Source organism: Panthera leo, chromosome B4 (assembly GCF_018350215.1).
Source record: "Panthera leo isolate Ple1 chromosome B4, P.leo_Ple1_pat1.1, whole genome shotgun sequence".
NCBI lineage: Eukaryota > Metazoa > Chordata > Mammalia > Carnivora > Felidae > Panthera > Panthera leo.
The window spans coordinates 94,995,165-95,018,806 of NC_056685.1; the positions used below are offsets into that span (position 1 = coordinate 94,995,165).

The 23,642-nt window shown below is 37.7% G+C and overlaps 1 protein-coding gene across 1 annotated transcript in view; it reads right to left on the bottom strand.

Moving 5' to 3' along the window:
- The window catches only part of PTPRR (protein tyrosine phosphatase receptor type R), a 274,719-nt gene that overhangs the window by 230,870 nt on the left and 20,207 nt on the right, over positions 1-23,642 (bottom strand). Inside the window, exons 6-8 of the mRNA XM_042947172.1 lie at positions 14,527-14,557; positions 12,901-13,061; positions 12,136-12,363 (exon numbers count right to left, since the gene is read on the bottom strand). Of these exons, the coding sequence (XP_042803106.1) occupies positions 12,136-12,363; positions 12,901-12,943 (271 nt within the window). The 5' untranslated portion in view covers positions 12,944-13,061; positions 14,527-14,557. The remainder of the gene's footprint in view (positions 1-12,135; positions 12,364-12,900; positions 13,062-14,526; positions 14,558-23,642) is intronic.

Sequence of the window (23,642 nt, forward strand, 5' to 3'; positions counted from 1 at the left end):
TTTCAGATTCAGGGTTGGTAACTCTTAGATGCACCAGGTAGAATGGCCTTGCATGCACCATCTCAGAATAAATCCTCAAAGCAGCAAGGGTCAATCAGTAACCTGTGAAAGGAACAAAAGGATGAAGCAGCATTCTCTCAGAGACCCAAAAAAGTGAACAATCAAAAAAGGGAAACTTGGTTCTCTGATCATTTTGTGAAAGGATAACCATTGTTTTTAAAGCACTGCCAGCACTTTCCTTTCTAGAAAGTAGATATAAATGGATAGCATCAGGGAAGTCCCTTGGGAATTTCTACACGAGAAAAGATGAGGCTCTCATCTGATTTGTAAACGCCTCTCAGGAAAATGTTAAAAATACACAGGAGTACCAATGAAAGTCTATATAGAAGATGCCTATTAATGATAGCCAGAAAGGAAAGAAACATACTTCTTAAAAAAGCAATGGACCAGGAGGTAAGGGACCTAGATTCTAGTTGCAACACCCCTACCCCCATCTATGTAAGCCTGAACAAGTCTCCTCACAGCTGAGCCTCAGTTTTCTCCTCAGAGAATGAAAATGCTTCTGGTATATCTATGACTAGATTAGAATGCACTGTACTTCAGTAAAAGAGAAGCCCCGACTCAATTGGATCTTGCATGATTCTGACTTTTTTCTCAAGAGATAAGTTTTTCCATACGTACAATAAAGAAGTACACTTACTTTCCATAAGTAAAATAAAAAAGGTTACACCTAAAGCTTTACAGTTATACTCACTTTTCTAATTTTTTCTGATGTAATAAATTATATTACTGTTATGTTTTTGCTTCATCTAAGATAGCTAAGATTGCTGTTAGCCTCCAGTTCCCCTTAATGAAATTTGCTTTCCTCCATATATCCTCTTGGGACATCTTCAAAACCCTCCCTTAAAGAATGCAACTTATGTATATACAAGATACGGATAGTGATCCTTTATAATGTATTACTTTGTATCCTCTGAAATTTGTGATTTTTTTACATTTATTTTAAATTTAAGACAATAAATGTCCAGACTGTAGTCAAGTTTCAGTTTATGTTTTCCCATGATTTCGATTTTTTCCAGAAAGAACAAAATTATATGCAAATCACCAACATTCATGTATCAGACTCAAAAGGCTGTTTTTCACTTAGTTCAAGTTTTTTTTCCAACCATTCAGTGTGTCATACACCGTTGCCACTGTTCTTTTCCAAATGTCTGATGTGTACTATGACTGACAACTACTTCTCTCTGGGTCTAATCAATTAGGTCAATAGACCAAGTACAATAAAAGAGCCTCTGGCAACTTATAGGAGCAGTGATTTCCGGAAATGATATCCTTGGATGTAAGGAGGCTAACATTTAAACTATTCTCTCAGCTGTTCTGCAATTCTATTGGTAATGGTTAACCCAAGATGTCACTACAGTACTGATCTCCAGTTACAAGGACCCACCATAATAACCCTCACTCTTCCTGATGAACACTGCAGTGCCCTCCAGATGTGCCAGCTGATGTCTTTTAGGATAACCTCCCAGCTTTAACATATGATCACTCCTACCAGTGTTTTCATGGAAAGTTACACCAGTGTTTTGAAAGAGTACATATGGCCCTGTCTATCTATAAAGTCAGTTTTATAAAATTCAGTTTGTGTGTCTTAGTTACATTCTAACAACATACATGTATGTATGTATTTATATGTACCACATTTATTTGGTTTTGTAGCCTGACAGCAGACAACAAATTTGACCAAAAAAAAAAAAAAAAGGTTCATCTTCAAATGAGCAATTATGTAATAAAAAGTAAAAAAAAATAAAAATAATAAAATGAGAGTTTCTACAAGATAACTATGGAATTTATAAAAATTATAAACCATTATGGCCCCTGTTAAACAAAAGGCTTGGATGAGCTTGTCACTGAAGGAACACTTCTTTCCAGGAATGGTCTTCCTAAAATCTGGTCTAAGCATGGGTTTCTACGATGTGAAAACATAATCCCATGAGGAGGTGCTATGTCATTCTCTAAAAGACTATTTAAATGTTTCACATGTTTGACCAGTGATGTGTCTGGTATATCTATATATTTTTTTAAATACCAAAGTAATTAGTCTATTTCATAGAGCTGGCTCTATTCTTCTCTATGTAGGAGAGAACCTGAATCCTAATGATTTTAATTAAGGCATCTTGTAAACTTTTTCTGTGTGTTCTTTGATATACACACTCCTTCATATTTCTTGAAATATTCCATTAGAAGATGTAGTTCCTGCTCCTACTTCCAACCCGCTGTAACTACTCACTTCTTCCTCTTTATCTTATCCACCCAAAGTTGAGCTGCACAATAACCAACTCTATTTGGGAGTCGCAGGACTGACTGTCATTTCAGGAAAAATCCACTGTGTGCTATGTGCCGGTGGCAAAATTACAATGAACGAGTTTCACGTTTCTTGATTTCTGCCCAGCTTTAATAGAGTTATTTTTCATCTGATAAATGCATGTTAGAGTACAGCATAATACAGTTAGGACAGTGCCCTTTGGGACAATGTGACTAGACATAAGTCACAAGGAAGCAATGGGGTTAAGACCACTGGCCTCAGACTCTGCTGGAGAAAGTGAGATTTATGTCAGTTCAGACAAATGCAGTCAGAAGCCCCCACCGCCCCAGCCCCCATTCCTGAAGAACTGAGCTGAAGAATATTTGCAGGAGAGGTCGACAAGAGTAAATGCTACTATCTCTTAAATCCTACACAGCCATTAAAAGAACTTCATCAAGATATGCCTTCTGGGGAAATTCAGAAGTACAGAAAAATGATCATGTGGCTGGAAAGCTGAGAAATACTACTCTCTGAAGAAATCATAGGAATTGAGTTCCACATGTACTTACTGAGTAATGAAGCAGTGCATTTGTAAAATCTAACTTTTTTTTTTTTTTAATTTTTTTTTCAACGTTTTTTATTTATTTTTGGGACACAGAGAGACAGAGCATGAACGGGGGAGGGGCAAGAGAGAGGGAGACACAGAATCGGAAACAGGCTCCAGGCTCCGAGCCATCAGCCCAGAGCCCGACGCGGGGCTCGAACTCACGGACCGCGAGATCGTGACCTGGCTGAAGTCGGACGCTTAACCGACTGCGCCACCCAGGCGCCCCTGTAAAATCTAACTTTTATACTTCAGTTATTGTTATGCAAACAGCTAAAATATTATTTACAAATAGTTATAGAGATTATAAATTATTTCCATCATTTTTATAGTAGAGTCCTCCAGATAATTTGAAAGGTGGGATCCAATAGCAAGACAAAGAAGAAAATACATGTCTGTTTTAAGAATAATTCTCGCAGTAGATTAAGAATTATATTAAAACATAGCAAAATGAACATTAGAACAAACAAAATGAACATTAGAAAATTAAAATATTGCCATAGTAATGATATTACAGAGATGTAAATGTCTGGATATTGGGGCAGGAGGAGGGTGAAGAACAAGGTCCAGTGGCCACTTGAAGAGACCCCTGCCTGGTACCCCCTGCCTACAGTTAGATAGAGATTTGGAGACGCTTGGTAGGCCCTTAAGTCAACACTTCCATTCCATTCTGTCTTAGTCCCTTCCTCCATCATTTGAAATTAATATCACTGGTCTAAGGCACTGCTCTGTCATAATTCTTTGAAAAATAAACCTCTACTAGGGGAGGACCACGCAATTAACAACTATTCTTACCTGGAGTAGAAAGTGCTCCAAGATACCAGTTAATCATTTGTCACCCGACCTCTCCTACCCCTAATCAAATAATACTTGGCACTTAAATGGCACTTACTAAGTGTAGTTAGCATACAATATCCTATTTAATACACAACTGTACAGTTGTATAATATATAACCTCCATTTTAAAAAGAGGAAATTGAGACTTAGAAAGATTAAGAAACTTGCCCTAAGTTACAGAGCTAGAAAGTGATCATGTGTGGATTTGAACCCGATCACAATATCATGCTCTTAACTACTATGGTATTCTGTTAAAGGTTATCTAAAAATATGGCATTTTCCCCTTTATTTTAATTTTCTCTTTACTTCTCTTTTTAAGCTATTTTATTTTCTTCCAGGGAGAATAAAAATACTGTCTTGAATCAACAAGGCAAAGCAAGTAAGTTGCATATAATTTAAAACCACACCACATGTTAGTGGATTGATGGGCTTTCAAGCTAACTCACCATATTATGTACAGCATTCTTTGTATGGAGCATCTTTCCCAGTAACCCAGTGATTGGAGTTGGCTCTGTACAGTTATGCATAGTGCTTGATCTCCCCTCCAGGGTCCATCAGGAGTTGGGGCGTTACTATAGTGAAAGAAGAGCAGTAGAGTCTTGCTCTGTACATGTTGCTGTATAGGCTGGTGAGACACTCTTATTCTGTGTTCATTTTGTGCTCTTTTCCAAGGATCAGTAGTTAAGGCTGCCTTAATCCATTGTGCACATTTAAATGAGGACGTGGACATGCTTCAGGTCTGAACTAGGAATAAAATGATTCATGTCTTCACTGAACTTGGCATTTGCTTCGGTATAATTAAACATATTGATCTACGTTTAATACAGATACAGATACATTGCTGCATCATGTGAACTATTAGTTTTGCTTTGTTTTTGGTCCATGCGGCTGCAATTTTAATGGACACAAACATCTTAATAAATTGAAATCAAATGAGATTTGATTATGAGGACAGTCTTGATAGCCATTACGAGTAAAAAATTATTTAAATGGAAAGTGCTAATAACGTTCATAATATAAATTTGCTAATTGTCACTCTGTGGCAAATATCATTGCAATAGCAGACACTTTGCAGAGATGTTATCTGGGGAAAAAGCATTCGGAAATTTGATCTTAAAATAATAATTTGCCATTAAATATTTTTTCAAAGCTATTAAAATCCTTTATGCTGGGAAATATCAACGTTACTCTAAATGTGTCAGCATTTGTAAGTGCTTTGAAAATGAAGAATGCATTCATGGGCCAAGTAGGATCTTTCAAAATCCTCTTTTAAAGGGAAAAAATGGTTTTCTCTACCTTTTAAATTTGACTTTGTAAACAGTTTTTAAAAGATTCAGCAATAAACTTACCATAAAATATGACATCCATATTATCATTAGTACTAATGGAAATACATGGGTTTTGATGTGTGAGCCATCATTTTATAAAAAGTGACTTTTTACAATTCATAAACTAGTCTCCATTCTTCAGATATAAGCATGTCTCCCTTTAGGTGTAGCATTTTTCCATATGAAAAAAATGTATGGTATCCAAAAATTTTATGGTTCCATAAACACTTTGGCTACACATTAAAAGAGAGAAAGAAAATGTACACAGCCATTCAAATACTCCTAAATTTTCTGTGATGGTTTGTTTTTTGTTTGAGAGAGCAGCGGAAGATTGGATTATTTGGGGTCTTGATATATTGAACCCACTAACTCACACTTCCGCTTGATTTTGAATGTGTTAAGTGGCTCATATTTGTTATTGCAAGATAGATGATAACCAATCAGTAATCAAAATTAGGAGTTCTGGATCTATTCCTTAGTTCATAACTCTCACGCTATGTGTCTTATCTAATTCCTTGATTTATTTAAAATAAAGACATTCATCTCATTCCCATCCTGAAGTAGTATAAGAAACTCATTTAGGAATGTCTAACTAGGAGGAGTTCAACACACAACTCCACTACAACTATCATCATGCCCAGGGTGCACAAACTTATCCTACAAACTATGTTTAAATGAAAGCTTTTCTGTCCCATTTCATTTCTTTGTAACTAATCAATGTAAATTGGATTGAGGGAACAATAGTAAAATCAATTCTACTCTTCACAGTTATGAAGATAAGATGTAATCTCTTTAATTTAATTTATTATAATATATTTTGCCTAATACATCCTGAATGCGTTTATTCATTCATTGGACATTCACTGATGGCATACTAGGCAACAAGTTCTAGGAAATGGTATAGAAGCTACAATTCCATTATTATCCTCAAAAGCTTCAATATACAGGCTAAGTACAATAACAGAAGAATATACAGGGCCCCAAAGGAAAACCCAGGAAAGTTACTTGAACGATGTGGGATATCAAAGGAAGGATTCTCAAAGTAGGCAATGCCTGATGAAGATTTGAAATGGGAGGAAGAGTTGTCTAGAAAAAGAAGCAGAGATGGGTATTTAAGATAAATGGACCAACATGTGAAAAGTATGAGAGGCAAGGCAAACCAAAAGAAATTTGGTCTTAGTGTGATAATAGTGTGCAAAGATGGCCGCCATGACAGGAAATAAGAATGGAATTAGCCAAGACCTGAGGGTGGAAGACTTTGCCCTGCTAATGAATTTGGGTTTTATTTTAAAAGAAAAGAAAATAGCTGTATTAAAGAATTGAACAAGGGGATAACATGATCAGATATGCTTTTTTTTCAAGTTTTACCTCTGACATCATTATGAGGGATGGATGTGATAAGAGGATTGTATTGTAAGATACTATATGAGAAATAAGGACCTACCCCAAGGCAGTGATGTGAACATGGAGAGTGGAGAAGACTTGGTGACCTTTCAGATGAACACAGTAAAGGAGGGAGGGCACAGGATGAGTTATTAATTTCCGGCTTGGGTGATCATGGGGGATCTTGGTGTTATTCACAATGATACGAAATACAGAAATAAGAGCAATTGTGATGGGAAGCACTGAGTGCTAATAGATAAATATAAGGTGTTTGTGGGATATCCCGTGACTCCTAGGTAATTATAACTACATGACTGAGATTCAGGAGAAATATGTGAAATTAAAATATGGATTTAGGAATTTTTGATATGTAGATCTGAATATAATCATCCAGGGATATTGTACAGAGAGGGAAATAAAAGCAGACATATAAATTCTAGAAAGTGCTAACCATTAAATACTACTCAGAGGAAGACCTAAAAGTAGAAACTGAGGAATGGCTTGAGAGATAAGAGGGAAGCTAGAAAGTAGTGGCTATCCAATGGAAATCAGTGGGGAGAATTCTCAAATTCAGAAAGAGATAAAATTAGATAAATGATGTAAATATTCATTGGTAAGAAGAAGATAACTTAATTATGTTCAACATATCATAAATGGGACAATAAGATGAGGATTGGAGTTGGTAGAGAAACAGATGAGAAACAAAAAAGAGAATGATAAATGTGGATAATGCATTCCAGAATCTTTATAAGGCACTAGTCAGGGTATGATCTCCAATAAAATACGCAATCTTCAAGGTGTTAGGAGTGTGTGATGTTCAGTATACATATATATATGCCTCTGATGTGCCAAAGAAGTAGACAGGTTTGTCCAAGTGCTTTAAATCTTGTTTATAAATTAGCTATATGAATCCTTTTGTATCACAATAGCCATTCCTACATGTATGTACAAGGCATTTCACTAAGAAGTGAAAATATAGCGGAACCAGCAAGGCATTTGAGCTGCATAGCATCTGGTAATCAATTTGAAGGAGTTGATGTGCAGTTCTGGTCTCTTGCAAGCCCATCCATATTGTTCTTAAGTTCACAATGCTGGAAAAGTCTGTTTGAGGTAGTATGTCCCCTGGGCATGTGAGGTCCTAGGGAGAAACCTGAGTGTTGGATAAAATGAGCTCTGTTGAAGTCCGTTCTAGAAGTGGCTAAGTTGACTAAGCGTGTCTTGCATGGGTGCCAAGAAGCAGTTAAATGCAAAAGAGAGAGACCAAAAATATCACTGTGTTGTTTCTATTTATTCAATATAATTTAAGTCTTTAGTAGCTTTTATGCCAGGCACCGCCCCCAGGTGCTAGGCTGGGCAGGAACTGCAATAAATACAGCAGTAAACAAAACAGACAAATATCTTTGTCTTTAAGGAGCTTACATTTCAAAGGGGAAAGGAGGAATCACAGTAAACAAAACAAATAAGTTAAATATATGATATGGAAACTGGTGAAAAACCTCTGGGGAAAAAAGTAAAGCAGGAAAGGGTATTGAAGTTTTTTGGGGGGAGAAGATGAAATAAATATTAAATAGGATAGTTAGTGAGGGCCTTCCTGAGAAAGTAACATTTGAGTAGAAGGCTAAAATGAAGGGATTAAGCCAGAGATACTCGTGGAAAGAGTGTTTCAGGCAAAGAAAAATGCAAAACAAATGAGGTGGGCTAGTGCCTGGCATCTTCTTGGAACAGCAAGGAGACCAATGTGGCTGAAGACAGACAAAAAAGAGGACAGTAGTGAGAGATGATATCAAGGAGATAATGGGAGAAGAGAATATGGTAGAACCTGGGCCATTGTAAGGGTTGTGTTGAGCGATTTTGAACAGAAAAAACAAATTCTGGAGTTCATTGAGAAAAGACATTTTAAAATCTTAAAGAATAATGTATTATTTTCCTATCAATCTACCCTTTCTTTTGAAGGTGGTGCCTTTGCAAATGATTTCCCTGATCCTCCTGGTCTCACCATAGGAATCTTTCTTTCTCAAAGACTAGAGAAATTGACTGTGCATTTCTCTGAGAGTGAAGCTGTATCTTCAGAAGATACATCGAAGGCAGTCTTCGGTGCTGTCCAGAATGCTCAAGAGTAAGAACAACATGAACGTTTGAAAGAACCTTTTCCAGAGCTTAGAGAGAGAAATGCATTGAAATCATGTTCTGTTTTGTTGTTGTTGTTGTTGTTGTTGTTGTTGTTTTTAGCAAAACATTCACTAGAAACAATAAAGCTTTCACATGAGAATTTTTAACAGCCCAAGACCTTCACTCCTTTGTAAGTAAAACACTACTCAATAAATATCATCTCCTGAAACAGAACATAGGTTTTTGGGCAAAGAAAGAGAAAAGACAAGGAAAAAATAAGCTTTGTGTAAATCTTGGGGTACCATCCATGTTATTGGGGCACACTTTCTTGGATATTCCTGAAGTAGTCTTTTCAACTGGAGTTTATGTATTACATTGGTTCATAGAAGGAGTAAAGAATGAGTACAGCTAGGTAAAAAGGATTTGACTAACTCAATGGTGGCCTTAACTCAATGGTGGCCACTAACTCAATGGTGGCCTTTCCTACTGTATGATTTCATACAATATACAGTCACAGGTCTGAACACATGCATTTTCATCTTAACTGTGCTGTTAACTGGCATAACTGTTAAATAGTTAAATTTACTATTTAAAGTAAATACTGTCTACCATTTACTGGATCTTAGTTTTCTTACCCGAATAGTAAGCAGTTGGATAGACAATAACTACAACTTTCTTTGTTAGGGAGATCTAGGAAAGTGAGTTGCCATAGAAAGAGTTGAAACTGAGTTATTTAACAAGCTCTATGCTCAGTAATTTATTAGAATTATTTTACCTAAAGATGTTAATTACACAGTATTGTACCTCTCATCATCTTTTTGTTCCCACGGACACTACAAAGAGACCACAGTACTTTTCCCTATTAAGCCAGTTAAAACTCAGGGTTGGTCAGAATTTATTTATTTATTTATTTATTTATTTATTTATTTATTTATTATTTTCTTGCTTGCTTATTATTTTGCATAGTGTCTTAGGTAATCATGACCAAATAATTGGAGATGGCACTCAAGTTGAAAACAGTTGGCTACCATCATTAGGGGAATGATTATCTGGAAGGCAACAGTTCCTTGTTGCCTGAGTAGAGCACTCACATCCTGTCAGCCAATTTCTCCCATCCCTAAACGGTTCTAATATGTTATCAGTTCCACCAGCATGAAGTAGCTGTTGGCACCCAGGGCATAACCAAAATGGACCAGTTAGCTTTTCAGTAAAGAGGGCGAAAAAAGAGAATTCTTTTCCCTCCTTTATAAGCCTCACTTCTATCCTGAGAGGAAAGCGTTCTGTAAAAGAAACAAACTCACTCAACAAGTAATCAATGACTTCTTGCTCTTTGTCCTCCCACCCATTCGCTTTCATATTACTCAAATCTACAGGAGCTTAGATCAAAAAATATGTGTTTCAGTTCCAATGAAAGTCCTAATAATGTTATTAGATAACTGTGATGAATTTTAATCTGATGACAGCTTGTGACCCACAAATTGCTGTTTAAAATTAAAATGCATTCAAAATGAAACTGGCAAGACAGTTACACTATTAAACTTGCAATCTGCTGTGAAAAAACACCTATCAAAAGCACTATATTAAATATGAATACAATTAATTTCTATATAGCATCTTGCAATTGAAATATGAAAATGATAGCCCAACAATGCATTGCCTTATCAATTTCAAATTGGTTGAATATTTTTTTTTTTCAACTTAAGAAGTCAAAGTAGAGGTGGACAGGCTTGTCTCTGGTAATACACCCTTTGGCAGAGCTCCAGGTATAATCTAGGGCTAGAGACTTCTAGGTTTCCCCTTTGATCAACAAAATCCTCTACTTTCCTCATCCCAAATGTTCACCTACAATAAATTGAGAAATGTTTTCCACCTGCCTAGATTGAAGTTTATTTATAACTTTGAAGCTATAATTGCTCAAGATACATTAAGTGTAATCTTTAGAATTTCTTATATATTAGTTTTCAAGAATGACTACACTGACATTTTTGATAGATCAGCTAAATCATTCTTAAACTTGGTAAGAACTGAGGCTTTTTCTTTAAAAAAATTTTTTTTGGCAATGGATGTTTGTATCAGTGCTGTCATTAAACATAATAATGTAAATAAAACTCAATCCAATGTGCATATTTTCATCCCAAATTTCAACATTAAACAACTGTATGTAGTAATAAAATGATGCAGTACAGCTGTTTGCAAATAAGTTAATGACCAAGTCAAAGCTATTTGCTAGTTTTTAAAAGGTGCCAAAGAACTGTTGAAAATTTCTCAATAAAACATCATAATTATAACAATTAACATGTGTACTTAACTATAGCCTTAATATTCTCGTGTATTACTTGTTGAAGAGGTTCACAATACATTAAAAAAGCACAAGCTAGAAATGAGGAAGTACCATATTTTACTTGCATTATTGCACACATAGGAAAGGAACTCACCCACTCTTTTTAAAAGATACCACAAGAATTGTGATTTTGCAGCCATTATTTTTATTCATTACCCCTGGGATATAATACATGCTCAATAAATGTTAGGCGAAGGAATGAATGAGTATGTGTGATTGGGTGACAAGAGAACTCGGGGAAAATATCTAGTCTTTGGTTGCTACAGGACTACTGCATGGACAACTGCTGTCGCAGTAGGGTGCCCAAAAATCTCTCTGCCATATTCTATTTTGGTACATGTGTGTGTAAAAATGATAAAGGATTCAGTCCAGCAAGTCCTTGCATTACACAGACTGCATGTATCCAAAAAGCAGGATCTGTAGTGGCATTGCATATAAAATTCCCCAGGGACCCTCTAAGGTTTGCTCCCATATGAAATCTAATATTGGTTCTGATGTCAAATATGTTTATATTTGGGCGCAGTCTCACTGTCACTCTTGGCCGGTCCTCCCCAAATCTGTCCCAGGGACAGTGCCTACCCTGGGGTTGTCAGCCTTGAAACTGTGATTGGGTTTTTGTTTGGTGCCCTCGGACGCTGACCATGATGCTGAAAGAGAAGAGGGGGCCCTATTTTAAACCTTTCCTTCTTCTTATTGGCTTAGAAAATTCGAGTGACAAGAGCAGGGGCCAAAGGAGCCTGGAGCGGCATCATTAACGTGAACCATGTATTTCGATCTTTTGGGCGGAGATGTGGTCCTTCAGGTTACAGCCAATGCATCCCTGCGAGCTCTCGCTAAGCCCAGGGACCTTAGGATGTAGCCGCTGCAGTAGAAAAGGTTACATTCAGCAGGATGTCTTGTCTGTCTCCTGAAAAATTGGCAGTCAAGTGCATAGCCTAGAGACAGGATTAGGGAGGGAGTCTAGATGGAGGGGAAGCAAACCTGTGTTCATATTCAAAATGTTCACTACGATTCGTACCAGGTAAGGAAAAATCGAGGGCTGATTTTAGCTTAAGTTTTCCGCCTCAGTCTTCCAACAGGTGCACAACTCCCTCACCCCTTGCCTGTCAGTACTGTCCTGCTTTGCCTTTCTACAGCTTTCTCGGCGAGGCAAGCTTTTCCTAGAGTCCTCAAGCATGTGCAGTTTCCCATCTCATACACAGCTCCAGCTCTACGCCCCGCCACCCCTTACCTGCAGCGTGAAGATTAAGAAGCAGGCACAGCGCAGGGAGGCAGACTGCTGTCCGCATAGTGCTTGCATTGAGCGGTGGAGGGGGAACTCCGCCACGACCCCACTTCAGGCAAAGTGTTATTAGAAAGAGCCACCGCCAAGGGTCCTCTGGTCTCCGGGTTTCATTCTCAGGTCCTGGCTGGGCTCGCAGAGGTCTGTGGCGCCGACAGAAGCCAGCACCAGCTTCGCCTCCCGAAGAGAGGGCGAGAGGGAGGATGAGTAGGAGGCGGCTAGGAGGGGGGCGGAGCAGGGCAGGGGCGAGGCGCTCGGCGGCGGCTGCTGCTCGGCCTTCTGGAAGCCCGCAGCCGCCGCGGAGAAGGCGGGGTGGACTCCCGCGCCAGCCCCGGAGCCCTCCGCGCGGGGCCAGCGCAGAGCCAGCAGCAGCCAGACGCGCCGCGCCAACTGAGCATGCCCAGCGCTGGCCCTCGCGCCGCACAGAGTTTCAAAGTGGATTCCACTTCTCCGGGTCTTCGCGGCGGCTGCGAGGGGGGCTGGCTGCTCCGAGGGGGGCTGGCTCCTGCGAGGGGGGCGTCTAGCGGCGGTTCTTAGTGAGAGCCCGTCTAAGATCCGGGGCTGGGTGGGGAGGGATAAATTTGGGCCTGACCAGAGGAACCACAGGACCTTAAGACCCACCCTAGTCCCTCCTCTGCACGTGGACAGGGCTCGCTGCTGGCCCAAGGGTGCCCAGGGCTGCCCATACGAATAGAGAATTCGGTGGTATCTTACCCTTGCTGAGTTTGCGAGCACCGTGGGCTGCCTGGGGAAGCATTCCCAAAGCACCTGCTGGGGACCGTGCCTTGCGGGTGACTCCTTTCTGGCAGCTTTCCTCTTTTCCTTTCTCTTTCCCCTTTCTCCAGCTCGATCCCTGTGTTTAAACTTTCTGTCGACTCAAGTCCATGACCATAGTGAGAGAAAGAAGTGAGGTCATACTTTTAGACTAGTAGGATGTAATGTGTAATTGAGGTAATTATGTCTGGTCTTCATTTTCCTTTCTAAGGTGAAAGGTAATAGAATCAGCTCTGTAACTGGACTCCTCTGGTCCCGCTCGTGTCTCTAGGGAGCCTACAACAGTCTGCGCAATAGAGGTGACACCTCCCCCCCCCCCCCCATCTAAGACTTTGGAGGATGAAGATCCTTATATTAGTCTAGTAAGTAATTACTCCTAATCATAAAACACGCCCGGCCAGTCTACTCTCCCTTAACCATCCCAGGAGCACTGACCTTTCTGCCTCTGTGTCTTCATGGGATGCCCTTGGCCCCTTCCCAGTTAACTTCCTCCTGCATCACCACCACACTCAAACTTACAAAGGTCTAACCTTGGTCTCACTTCCAGAAAGCCCTGGCCCACCTCCAGATTACAGTGAATTTACCTTCTACACACAACATCTGCCTCATTTTTTTCACCAGATATTCATTTATCTGTGGTTTGTCTTACAATACAGTTGAAAGCTCGATAAGAACTTCTGCATCTTTGTATCACTTAAATTGAATAAAGCCTTTCCAGGCAAATAAGAGGTACTAATAAACGTTTGTTGAATTGAACTGCATGCTCACTTGATGCTTTCTTTCTCCATCCACTGTGAATTGGGACAACTAATAGGAAATATGCTACCCACAGAGCTTAAATCAGGCAAGCTGTCATAGGATCTGAGAGCCCAGCCATATCATTGCCTCTATAATTTATTTCAGCTCTAGCACTGAGACACAAGGCCAGGAATTGCACGACAGGTGGGAGAAGGAAAGAATGACATATATATTTTAATATTAGACAAGTCTTTGATGCTGAGAATAGAGATATATGCAACTGCATTTTCCCAACCCCTGGACGCACCCCCACAAGTGTACCCTGCCCCATTTCTGTGGCACTACTATTTCACCCCAAAACACTCTAAGTTGCAACCTCTTCCCCTACTCCAGATTCATCTTTTCCTGGTCTCCTTTTCCCATAGTGTGCAACACTTTCTAGCATACCCAAAGAATTATTTATTAAATCTGTCATATTGTCCATTTCCCTATCTTGTTTCCAATCCCTGCAGTGGAATCTGACCCACAATGGCAGAGATCTTTGGCAATTTTATTCACTGAGGCATCGTGACTGATTAGAACAATGCTTCTTTCAAAATCGGTGCTCAAAAAAAGAATAAATTAAAAGCAACTTGTTGGTGAAGTTCAATACTCTACCATTAGCCTAGCTCTTAGCCATTAGTCTAGCTCTTTGGAGTTCATACTGAATAGATATTCCAGATAATTTATTTAGCTGTGCTTAAAGCTTAGAGGATTAACCCTTCTCATCTAACATCTGGTACTAGAGTTACTGTATAGAATTGGGGGAAATAATAGTAGCCCACTTACAATGGTTTTGCTTCTCTTGTTTTCTTCCTTCCTAAGACAAAAAGTTAAAAAAAAAAAAGAAAGAAAAAAGAAATGATGGGGCACCTGGGTGGCTCAGTTGGTTAAGCACTCAACTCTTGAACTCCAGTCATGATCTCACAATCAGTGAATTTGAGACACCCATCAGATTCTCTCTGCTTGGGATTTTCTCTCTCCTCTCTCTCTCTCTCTCTCTGCCCCTCCCCTGCTCATGCTCTCTCTCTCTCAAAATAAATAACTTTAAAAAACCCCACCAGTTACCAAACTTAAACAGGTCTCCAAGAAGAAAATGCACATAAGATCATGAAACAATGCCCTAACATTGCCCTGAACCCCTTGCTCTCCTACAGATAATTCCAGCATGTTCAGGGAAAGGGGAGGAGCATTTAAAGTTTCAAATAATATAATTGGCTGTGACTTTGCCAACGAGCAGTCAGCTAGCTATTTATTTTGCCCAGGGGTACAGGTAGTTGAATTATTAAACTTTGCATGAAAATCCCCTTAGCAGCAAAATTTTCCAATTTCCAATTGCCTAGATATACTACAAAAATAGTTCAGTATGGTAAAAATAACCTCGAGTGAGCTATAATTTTGGTGATGGGACATTCATTATTAATTTACTTGAAAAGGATAAAGGATTAAGAAAAATTCATATTCCTTGGCAAGTCGATCTAATATACTTCTAATGGATTTGATCCCACAATGTGTGAAGTCAAAGGACAATAAGTGAATTAGCCAATTAGTGAAAAAGCTAACCCCTTAACTCTTTGAGCAATATTCCCTGTGAGTCCTTAGATGCTGCTTTCCCTTGACTCTGTGACCTAATGCCTGTGAAGGGAATTTTGGTGTTTTAGAGGAGAAAGAGTTAAAACACTGCACCAAGGTTTTACAAATTAGTATCAATTCAGAGGCATGGAAACTAATATAAGAGTGCCATAGAAATTAGTACAGGCCCACAGAGTGGTGTCCTCAAGGAAATCATTTACATTTTGAAAAATAAATGGGAAATTCATAACATATGACTTTTCTTTCTCAGTAGATGTATAATCTCTGTGTCTTAAGACATGAGATTCAGGGAGAATTTATAACAAGAGAAGCCTTTCAGAGCTTTTTCTCAAAACAAATTTAACTGTTTTAAGCCTGCACATTAATTTGCCTATAAATGGATGGTGATCATTCATGTTGGCGGTCTTTCCTGAGAACACTATAAACAGAGATATTAGATCTACTGACTGTTAGTTTCCTACTCAAGTCATTTAGATTAGTATTATTCCTTAACTATAATGATATCTAACATTGATTGAACGTTTCCTATGTGACAAGCTCTGTTCTAAGCATATGGATGTCCCATTTATTTTTATTTTATTTTATTTTTTATTTTAGAAAGAGAGAGAAAATGAGCGGGGAGGAGAGGGCAGAGAGAGAGAGAGAAAGTGCACAAGCAGAGGAAGGGCAGAGGAAGAGAGAGAATCTTAAGCAGGCTTCATGCTCAGTGTGGATCCCACAACCTTGGGATCATGACCTGAGCTGAAACCAAGAGTCAAAGGCTCAACTGAGCCACCCAGGTGCCCCTGGATGTCCCATTTAAACTTTATAATATCCCTACAAAGAGGCATTACCATCATCTCATTTTAGAGATGAGACAGTTGAGCTACAGAGAAGTAACTTGTTCAAAATCAAGTCATAAGTAATCAACCGAAGGGCAAGTTGTTAAAGTTAGGATGCACAATCAGATAATTTGATTCCAAACTGCTACAATGTATTACTACATATATAATAAAAGTACACAGTATAAGTTGTAGGCAGCTCACTAGAATTAGATCGGGGCCAGGGCAGGAGCTCCTGACCCGAGATCTGGCAGTGACTAGCTCTGTGTTGAGAAACACCCATAGGTGAATGTCTCAAAGAGGATGAAACACTGCTTGTGGCAGTGGGCACTGGGATCTAGAATCTAGTGAACAAAGACAAATAGCAAGTCAAACCATGCTTAGAAGAACCATAGTAGAAGATGCTTAAGGTAAAATAGAGCAGCATAGAGGAAATGATCTCTTCTAGGGAGGGTGGCAGCAGAGGTGGGGACGTGTAGCAGGCAAGAAACTGTTGTTGAAGAGCAGCGAATGAGCTGAGTCTGTCTAGATAAATAGTTTCTAACTGCTATACATATAGACAGAGGCCAGGGGATTGTGTGAGCCAGTAGGAGAGACATGAAATGGTGAAATGGCTTCAAGAAACTTCTGAACGTGTACAAGAATAGGTGACAGTGACCAACAATTCACTGCGATTTGTAATGTATTTACCCTGCCGCATCCTTTACACAGTCACATTATTAACCCCAAAGTCTTTCCTTTTGTCTGAGAGGTGTCTCCGTGTAAGAGGAAGAAAGAAGAGTAACAATTTACTTTTACCTAATAAAGAATTGATGTGAATTTAAATATATTCAAAGTGATGTAAATTAAACTATATTCAGTGTGAAAAGGAATGAATTGGAAATTCATGGATGAAGATCTCATGTTCAGGTGTTTGGATTCATCATTAATTTTTAAAAATATTCTCTCAACCATAACAGGGCAGAACAATATACCCTTCTGTATGGACATATGGTGAAGGAAACAGTGAAGTTACAAAAGGCACTAAGAATGGGATGGAAAAGAGCTAAAATTTACAAACTATATGTTATCACATTGAACTCTCACAAGAGCTTTATGGGGTATTATTCCCCCTTTGTGATGAAGGAAGAAGCTGAAACTCAATGAGGCTAGTAATTTGTCCGTGGTCATCTAGTTGGTAAGTGATAAAGCTGGGATTAGAACTCTGGTCTGGTGAGTCCTCGCAACAGGGTTAATGAAAGCATTTACTTCATGGCTTAAATGGAAAACATAGTAGTTTTAACCCAAGAAACAGACTTTGAGATGATTAATAGCAATTAAAATTTACAACTTAACACAGCCTTGAGATTTATCTATTTGAAGTGTTTGAGACACACACAGATACACACACAAACAGCAATATGTATTCTAAGAAAAAAAATTAGGTACCCAAAATAAGGTATATATTTTTCTATACATATGTGAAATATGATATCCTAGACAAATACAAAATATCAAAGACAGAAAGTGTATGATTACCTATGGATTCTGCTATTGGTTCATCATTAAAATTCTATTCAAAATGAGGTATGAACTTTCCTTGGAGCTAGCCCTTGGTACGATGTATCGTATTGTCATCTTTCTCTTCTCTCCCTCTGGCACTGCAAAGGTCAGATCCATCCAAGATGTCGGTAATAGATTTACAAACCGCTGACTCTCCTGCATTAGCTCTTTGTCCATCCCAAGACACTAATTAGGCTGCACTTACACCATCCATCATCCTGAGCAGCACACAGATGTGAGGCTTCTATTATGGCTTACACTAGCTACTTGGGGCCAGTCAAACACATTTTCTACAGTGCTTGGTCATTGTTCTGGGTTTCCTTGAATGAGGCCACTTTGGAACAACTCCTTCACCTAATAGCCCAAAATATTAAGAGTATCCTGGAAATATAGCTATGGTTTGATTAGATCACTTAATCCCAATCCACTCTGTTTCATTATTTTCTCACAAAACTAAGATGATGTAAAAGGACATCTCCAAAATATGGGACTTCATGCCTCTGTCACTGGTATCTTGAAACCTGCTGGGGTGAGCATGATGTTTCATGCTTCAATGCTTCTCTCTGTCTCCTACTTCTTTCTTTCTCTCATTCTTGCAGCTGTATGTCTACAGTAGGTAAAAGGCTAACTTAACAGTTTATGGTTTGGTTTTGAGAAATATTTTAAGATTAAAACATTCCTTAGTGAAAGACCTCTACAACAGGGAAGGGAGAGTTAGAGGAAATCTTACTAAAAATATCAACTGTAACATGACCACTAATACTCCGAAATAACTAAGCAGTCATCTGTTTATGACCACAATTTAAATCATTCATCAGAAATAAATAAAACGTTAAAAAAAAATTTAAGGGGCGCCTGGGTGGCTCAGTCGGTTGAGCATCCGACTTCGGCTCAGGTCACGATCTCGCGGTCCGTGAGTTCGAGCCCCTCGTCGGGCTCTGGGCTGATGGCTCAGAGCCTGGAGCCTGCTTCCGATTCTGCGTCTCCCTCTCTCTCTGACCCTCCCCCGTTCATGCTCTGTCTCTCTCTGTCTCAAAAATAAATAAAACGTTAAAAAAAAATAAAATAAATCATTCATCAGAATCCATGTGTGCTGGGACAATGCTAGTGCCTTTCTTCATTGAATAGACGAGGAAAAATCAGCTGAAGTCAAGTTACAATGTGATATGGTATGTTACATATTTTCTAAAAACAGTGGAATAATCTGCTGACATTTCACTGATACATGATTTATTTTAAATAGTTAAGTATATATTGAGTACCCATGATGAGCCAAGAAGTGTCTTTAGTATTTGGGATACATTGCTGACCAAAATAGATAAAAATTCCTGCCTTCATGAAGCTTACATTCTAGGAGGAAGAAATATGCATTGAACAATAAATGTAAGAAATAAGTAAATTATATAGTATGGTGGAAGGTGATAACTGCTATGGGAAAATGTAAAAGTAGATCAAAATAAGGGGAATTTGGGGAGTAGGGATTGGGGAGAGATGTGAGTACAAGGAGTTTACAGAATAAAATGGGATTTTTAAGAAAAGCCATGTGGAGAAGAAGAGCATTGAGCAGAAACTAGGAGTTGGTAAAGGAGTTATGAAAGCAGGTACTTGGTTAAAAAATTTTCCAGGAGGTGGAAATAGCTACAGCAGAAGCTTTTGTGATTATGTAGAAACCTTAACCAATCTGAAAAACTGTACTGTGTTAGAAGTAATTTCCAGCATACCTTTAAATATATGAAGTATTTAAGGAGAAATGTAATTGAAAAAAAAAAGCCAAATTACACTAAATGAATAACTCTCTACCAGAGCTTTTTATTGATTCAAGTTGCACTGATTTGAAATTACATTGACACAACTGTGCAAATAACAAAGCTATTTGTCTCAGAGATTATAACTGCCCAAGGCTAACTGACAGAGCAACTCAGAATTCTACTTTTTTTTTTTCATATTTTTGGTGAACATCTTGTTAATTAAGTAAAATAAACACCTTATTGATTTAGAAATGTGGGTCATACTTTGATACTTTATTCGTCTTAGGAACTTAGAGGAAAATTGTGTGAACTGGCTTTACAGTAAACAACTAAAAAAAAAAAGAAGAAGTCAGTCTAATGTATTATGGATGAGAAATTTAAGCAGGAAAAGAATGAGAAAAATACGCTACCAAGCATTTTCGTGTTCTTGGCTTCCTGCTTGGCAAATGGCATCAAAATATTTGGGTTAGGTATTTTCCAAATGCTGGAGAGTAAAGAATAAAGATTTCATGAATTCTCTGTTTCTTAGAATAGCTTCAGCAAATAATTTTAATTTTTTATTATTTGGGGATAGAATAGAAGTGGCTTCATTTCATATGTTAATAAAATGTATTTTTATTCAATTCCATGTGATAAATACCCACCCAAATACTGTTTTGTTATTAATACAAATGGAGACAAAATATAAACCATTCCTCTTACAAGAGTTTTCTGGATCCTCGAGTCTTAGAAATAGCTCTACTTTAGAAAAAAGGTAAGCAACTAGTCTAGATTTTGACTGCAGAACTTAAAATCATATTTTATATTAGGCTTATGCCAAAAGTGATTATCACAAAGACTGTACTCCTTTCAAACCAAATTCAGTGGTAAATTTGGAAATAATATCAAATTTAACTACCTTTGAATCAGCCATAAATAGACAGCAATCCAACTTTACCTCACTATTTCTAGGAAGTGGGAAAAACAGGCATGATATTTCTAAAGTTTTCTTTTATCTAAATTAATTGTCCTCAGTGTGGAGGTGAATGTTCTAAATTACAAAAGTGAAAACACCCATTGCACAACAGACAAAATAGAAAGACAATAAAATGTTCCCATAGATTCCATTAACTGGTGGTAAGCACCATTAACATTTTGCTGTGTGTATTCTACCACTACCCTGGGTATAGACGTGTTTATGCACGTGAGTATTTACAATTCTTGTTTATTTTAACATAATTTTTACACCCCCGGGAGCATACTGTGGATTTGGAAGCTTTTCTTTACCTAATAGTATGGTGGGAACATATTTCCATGTCAATATTTTTAACTGTTACATAGCTTTGCACTATAGCGTTCTATTTTTGACTTAGTTTTTAGAGCTCTTCCTCGGTTAAAGTGAACTGCTTTAGAAGAGCAAGAAAAGGCATTCAAATGATGTTCATTTACCTCTTAAAACGTTTGAAAGCTGTATTTCTAACATGGCGGTTCTAGTGCTGATGAAGCCATTGACCCATGAAAAGAAGAGATTCCCAAGTGTCAAAACCTAGTGTCGGGAATAGGATATCAGAGATTCTGAGTCACATCTTGACTTGTAGCAAATTAGGAAGAACCTAAATGTGTACATTCCAAATAGGGATCCTGCTTTTTCTAAGAATGTTGGCTAAAAGCGGAAGGTGAATGAGAAGACTTTGCTCCCTTTTCATTATCTCTGGATAACTCAGTTGACTAACACTGGAATTATCATCACAGGAAATACCATCAGGTAAAAAGTACTGGAGAGTGAACTGCATAAATCGGAGTTATATGTAATTGTGGTATCTCCTTTCTTTTTGAAAAATTACTTTTCTTTGCTTTTCATCTCTTTTTATTAAAAAAAGAAAAAAAAAACCTTAACAATATACCTATCCTCTTCTGTTCCTCTTCAGATGTAATGACTATTATGATCTTATGGTTTATCATTCCTAATCATGTCTTTGAATTTTATTGGAGGTATCTGTAAAAAACATGCAGCAATTTTTTTATTTTAATTTTTACTAACTGGCATTACATCCCATAAAAATAAATCATTTCCACTTTTTTCCTCTATTATAGTTCTTTTCCTTTCTTTTCTTTTTTATTATTTTTTTAAAATATGTTAAGTTGATTATTGTTTCAAGACAGTAATTTCCCATTAGGAATACATTCTATTTTATATTTTTTTAAAATGTTAATATGTTTATTATTTTTGAGAGAGAGAGAGAGAAAGAGAGAGAATGAGAAAACACAAGTGGAGGAGGGGCAGAAAGAGAGGGAGACTCAGAATCTGAAGCAGGCATCCGAGCTGTCAGCACAGAGCCCTTCATGGGGCTCAAACTAATGAACTGTGAGATCATGACCTGAGCCAAAATCAAACACTTAAGCAACTGAGCCACCCAGTCACCCCTCCAATTTGCATTGTTAATAGCAGTGTATAAGAATACAAATTTTCCTATAGCTCCACACATAAGTATCAGACTTACTCACTATTTTGCCAAATCAGTGCATATGAAATAGCATCTCATTTTTAAAATTCATCTTTTCTTGACTACAAATAAAAACATGTTTAAAAATGTTTAATGGAAGCGCCTGGGTGGCTCAGTCCGTTAAGCGTTTGACATTGCCTCAGGTCATGATCTTGGGGTTTGTGAGTTCGGTCCCCCTTCAGGCTCTGTGCTGACAGCTCAGAGCCTGGAGCCTGCTTTGGATTCGGTGTCTCATTCTCTCTCTGCCACTCCCCCACTTGTGCTCTGTCTCTCTCTGTCTCTCAAAAACAAGTAAATGTAGGGGCACCTGGGTGGCTCAGTCAGTTAAGCACGTTAGGCTCAGGTCATGATCTCGTGGTTTGTGAGTTTGAGCTCAGCGTCAGGCTATGTGCTGACAGCTCAAAGCCTGGAGCCTGCTTCTGGTTATGTGTCTCCCCCTCTCTCTGCCCCTCCCATTCTCATGCTTTCTGTCTCTCAATAATAAATAAAGAAGAAAGAAAGAAAGAAAGAAAGAAAGAAAGAAAGAAAGAAAGAAAGAAAGAAAGAAAGAAAGGTAAAAAAAAAAATTCAAATGTTTAAAGGACAACAGTGTTTCCTATTCTATAAGTTGCCTTTTTATATCCTTTGCCTATTTTTCTTTTATTAATTGATTTTTAGAAGTTTTCTATATAGTCTAGAATTTAGATAATAAGCACTTGATTTTTATTATGCTGCAAAAATTCTGTCACTGTATGATTTTTCTTTTCATTTTTATAGTGTGCTTTGATCAATAGTTCTTAATTTTAATGTAGCCATACTTATTAATTAGTCTGGATAGAGGTTTACTAATTTTATTGATCTTTTTCACAAAACAGAATTTTTGTTTCATTGAGTTTTCTTTTTTTTTAATTTCAAAGATTTCTGCTTTTGTCTTTACCCTTTCTTCTGCTTGCTTTGCACTTAATTTACTCATTTTTTTCTACTTTCTTAAGGTGGAAACATAGATCTTGGATTTGTGAAAAAAATTTTAATATAAACATGTAATGTGCCCAGTAATCACTGCGTTAGTACTTTCCACCAATTTTCTTATCTGTATTTTCATTTTCACTCAATTGAAATTAATCTCAAATTTCGTACATAATTTTCTTTCCAGTTCATAGGTGATTTAGAAGTGTGTTATTTAATCTCCAAATATTTGGGTAATTTTCCAGATGTTTTTGTTATTATTTGAGTGAATTCCATTACTGTCTGAGAGTATATGCTACATGATTTCAATTACGTTAAATTTGTTAAAAACTGTTTTATACCGAGAATATAGTCTATCATGGAGAATGTTCCATGGGCACTTGAAAACAAAATGTGTATTTTGTGTTGTATAGTGTGTTCTAGAAATGTTAATTAGGTTAAGCTGGTTAATCGTGTTGCTCAGGTCTTCTATATCCTTATCGATTTTCTTTTTTTGTCTACTTGTTATATTGATTACTGATAGATGAATGTAGAATTCTCTGACCACGTGTGTAGATCTGTATTTATCCTCTGAGCTTAATCAATTTTTGCTTCATGTATTGGGGACATCTCCTGTTAGGTGCATGTTGCAATTGTTATGTCTTGGGAAATTGAGATTTGTATCATTATGCAATATATTTTAGAAGCCTTTTTATCCTTGAAATATTTCTTGTTCTCAAGTCTACTTTGTTGACATTAAAGCTACTCCAACTCTTTTTTGATTAGCATTCACA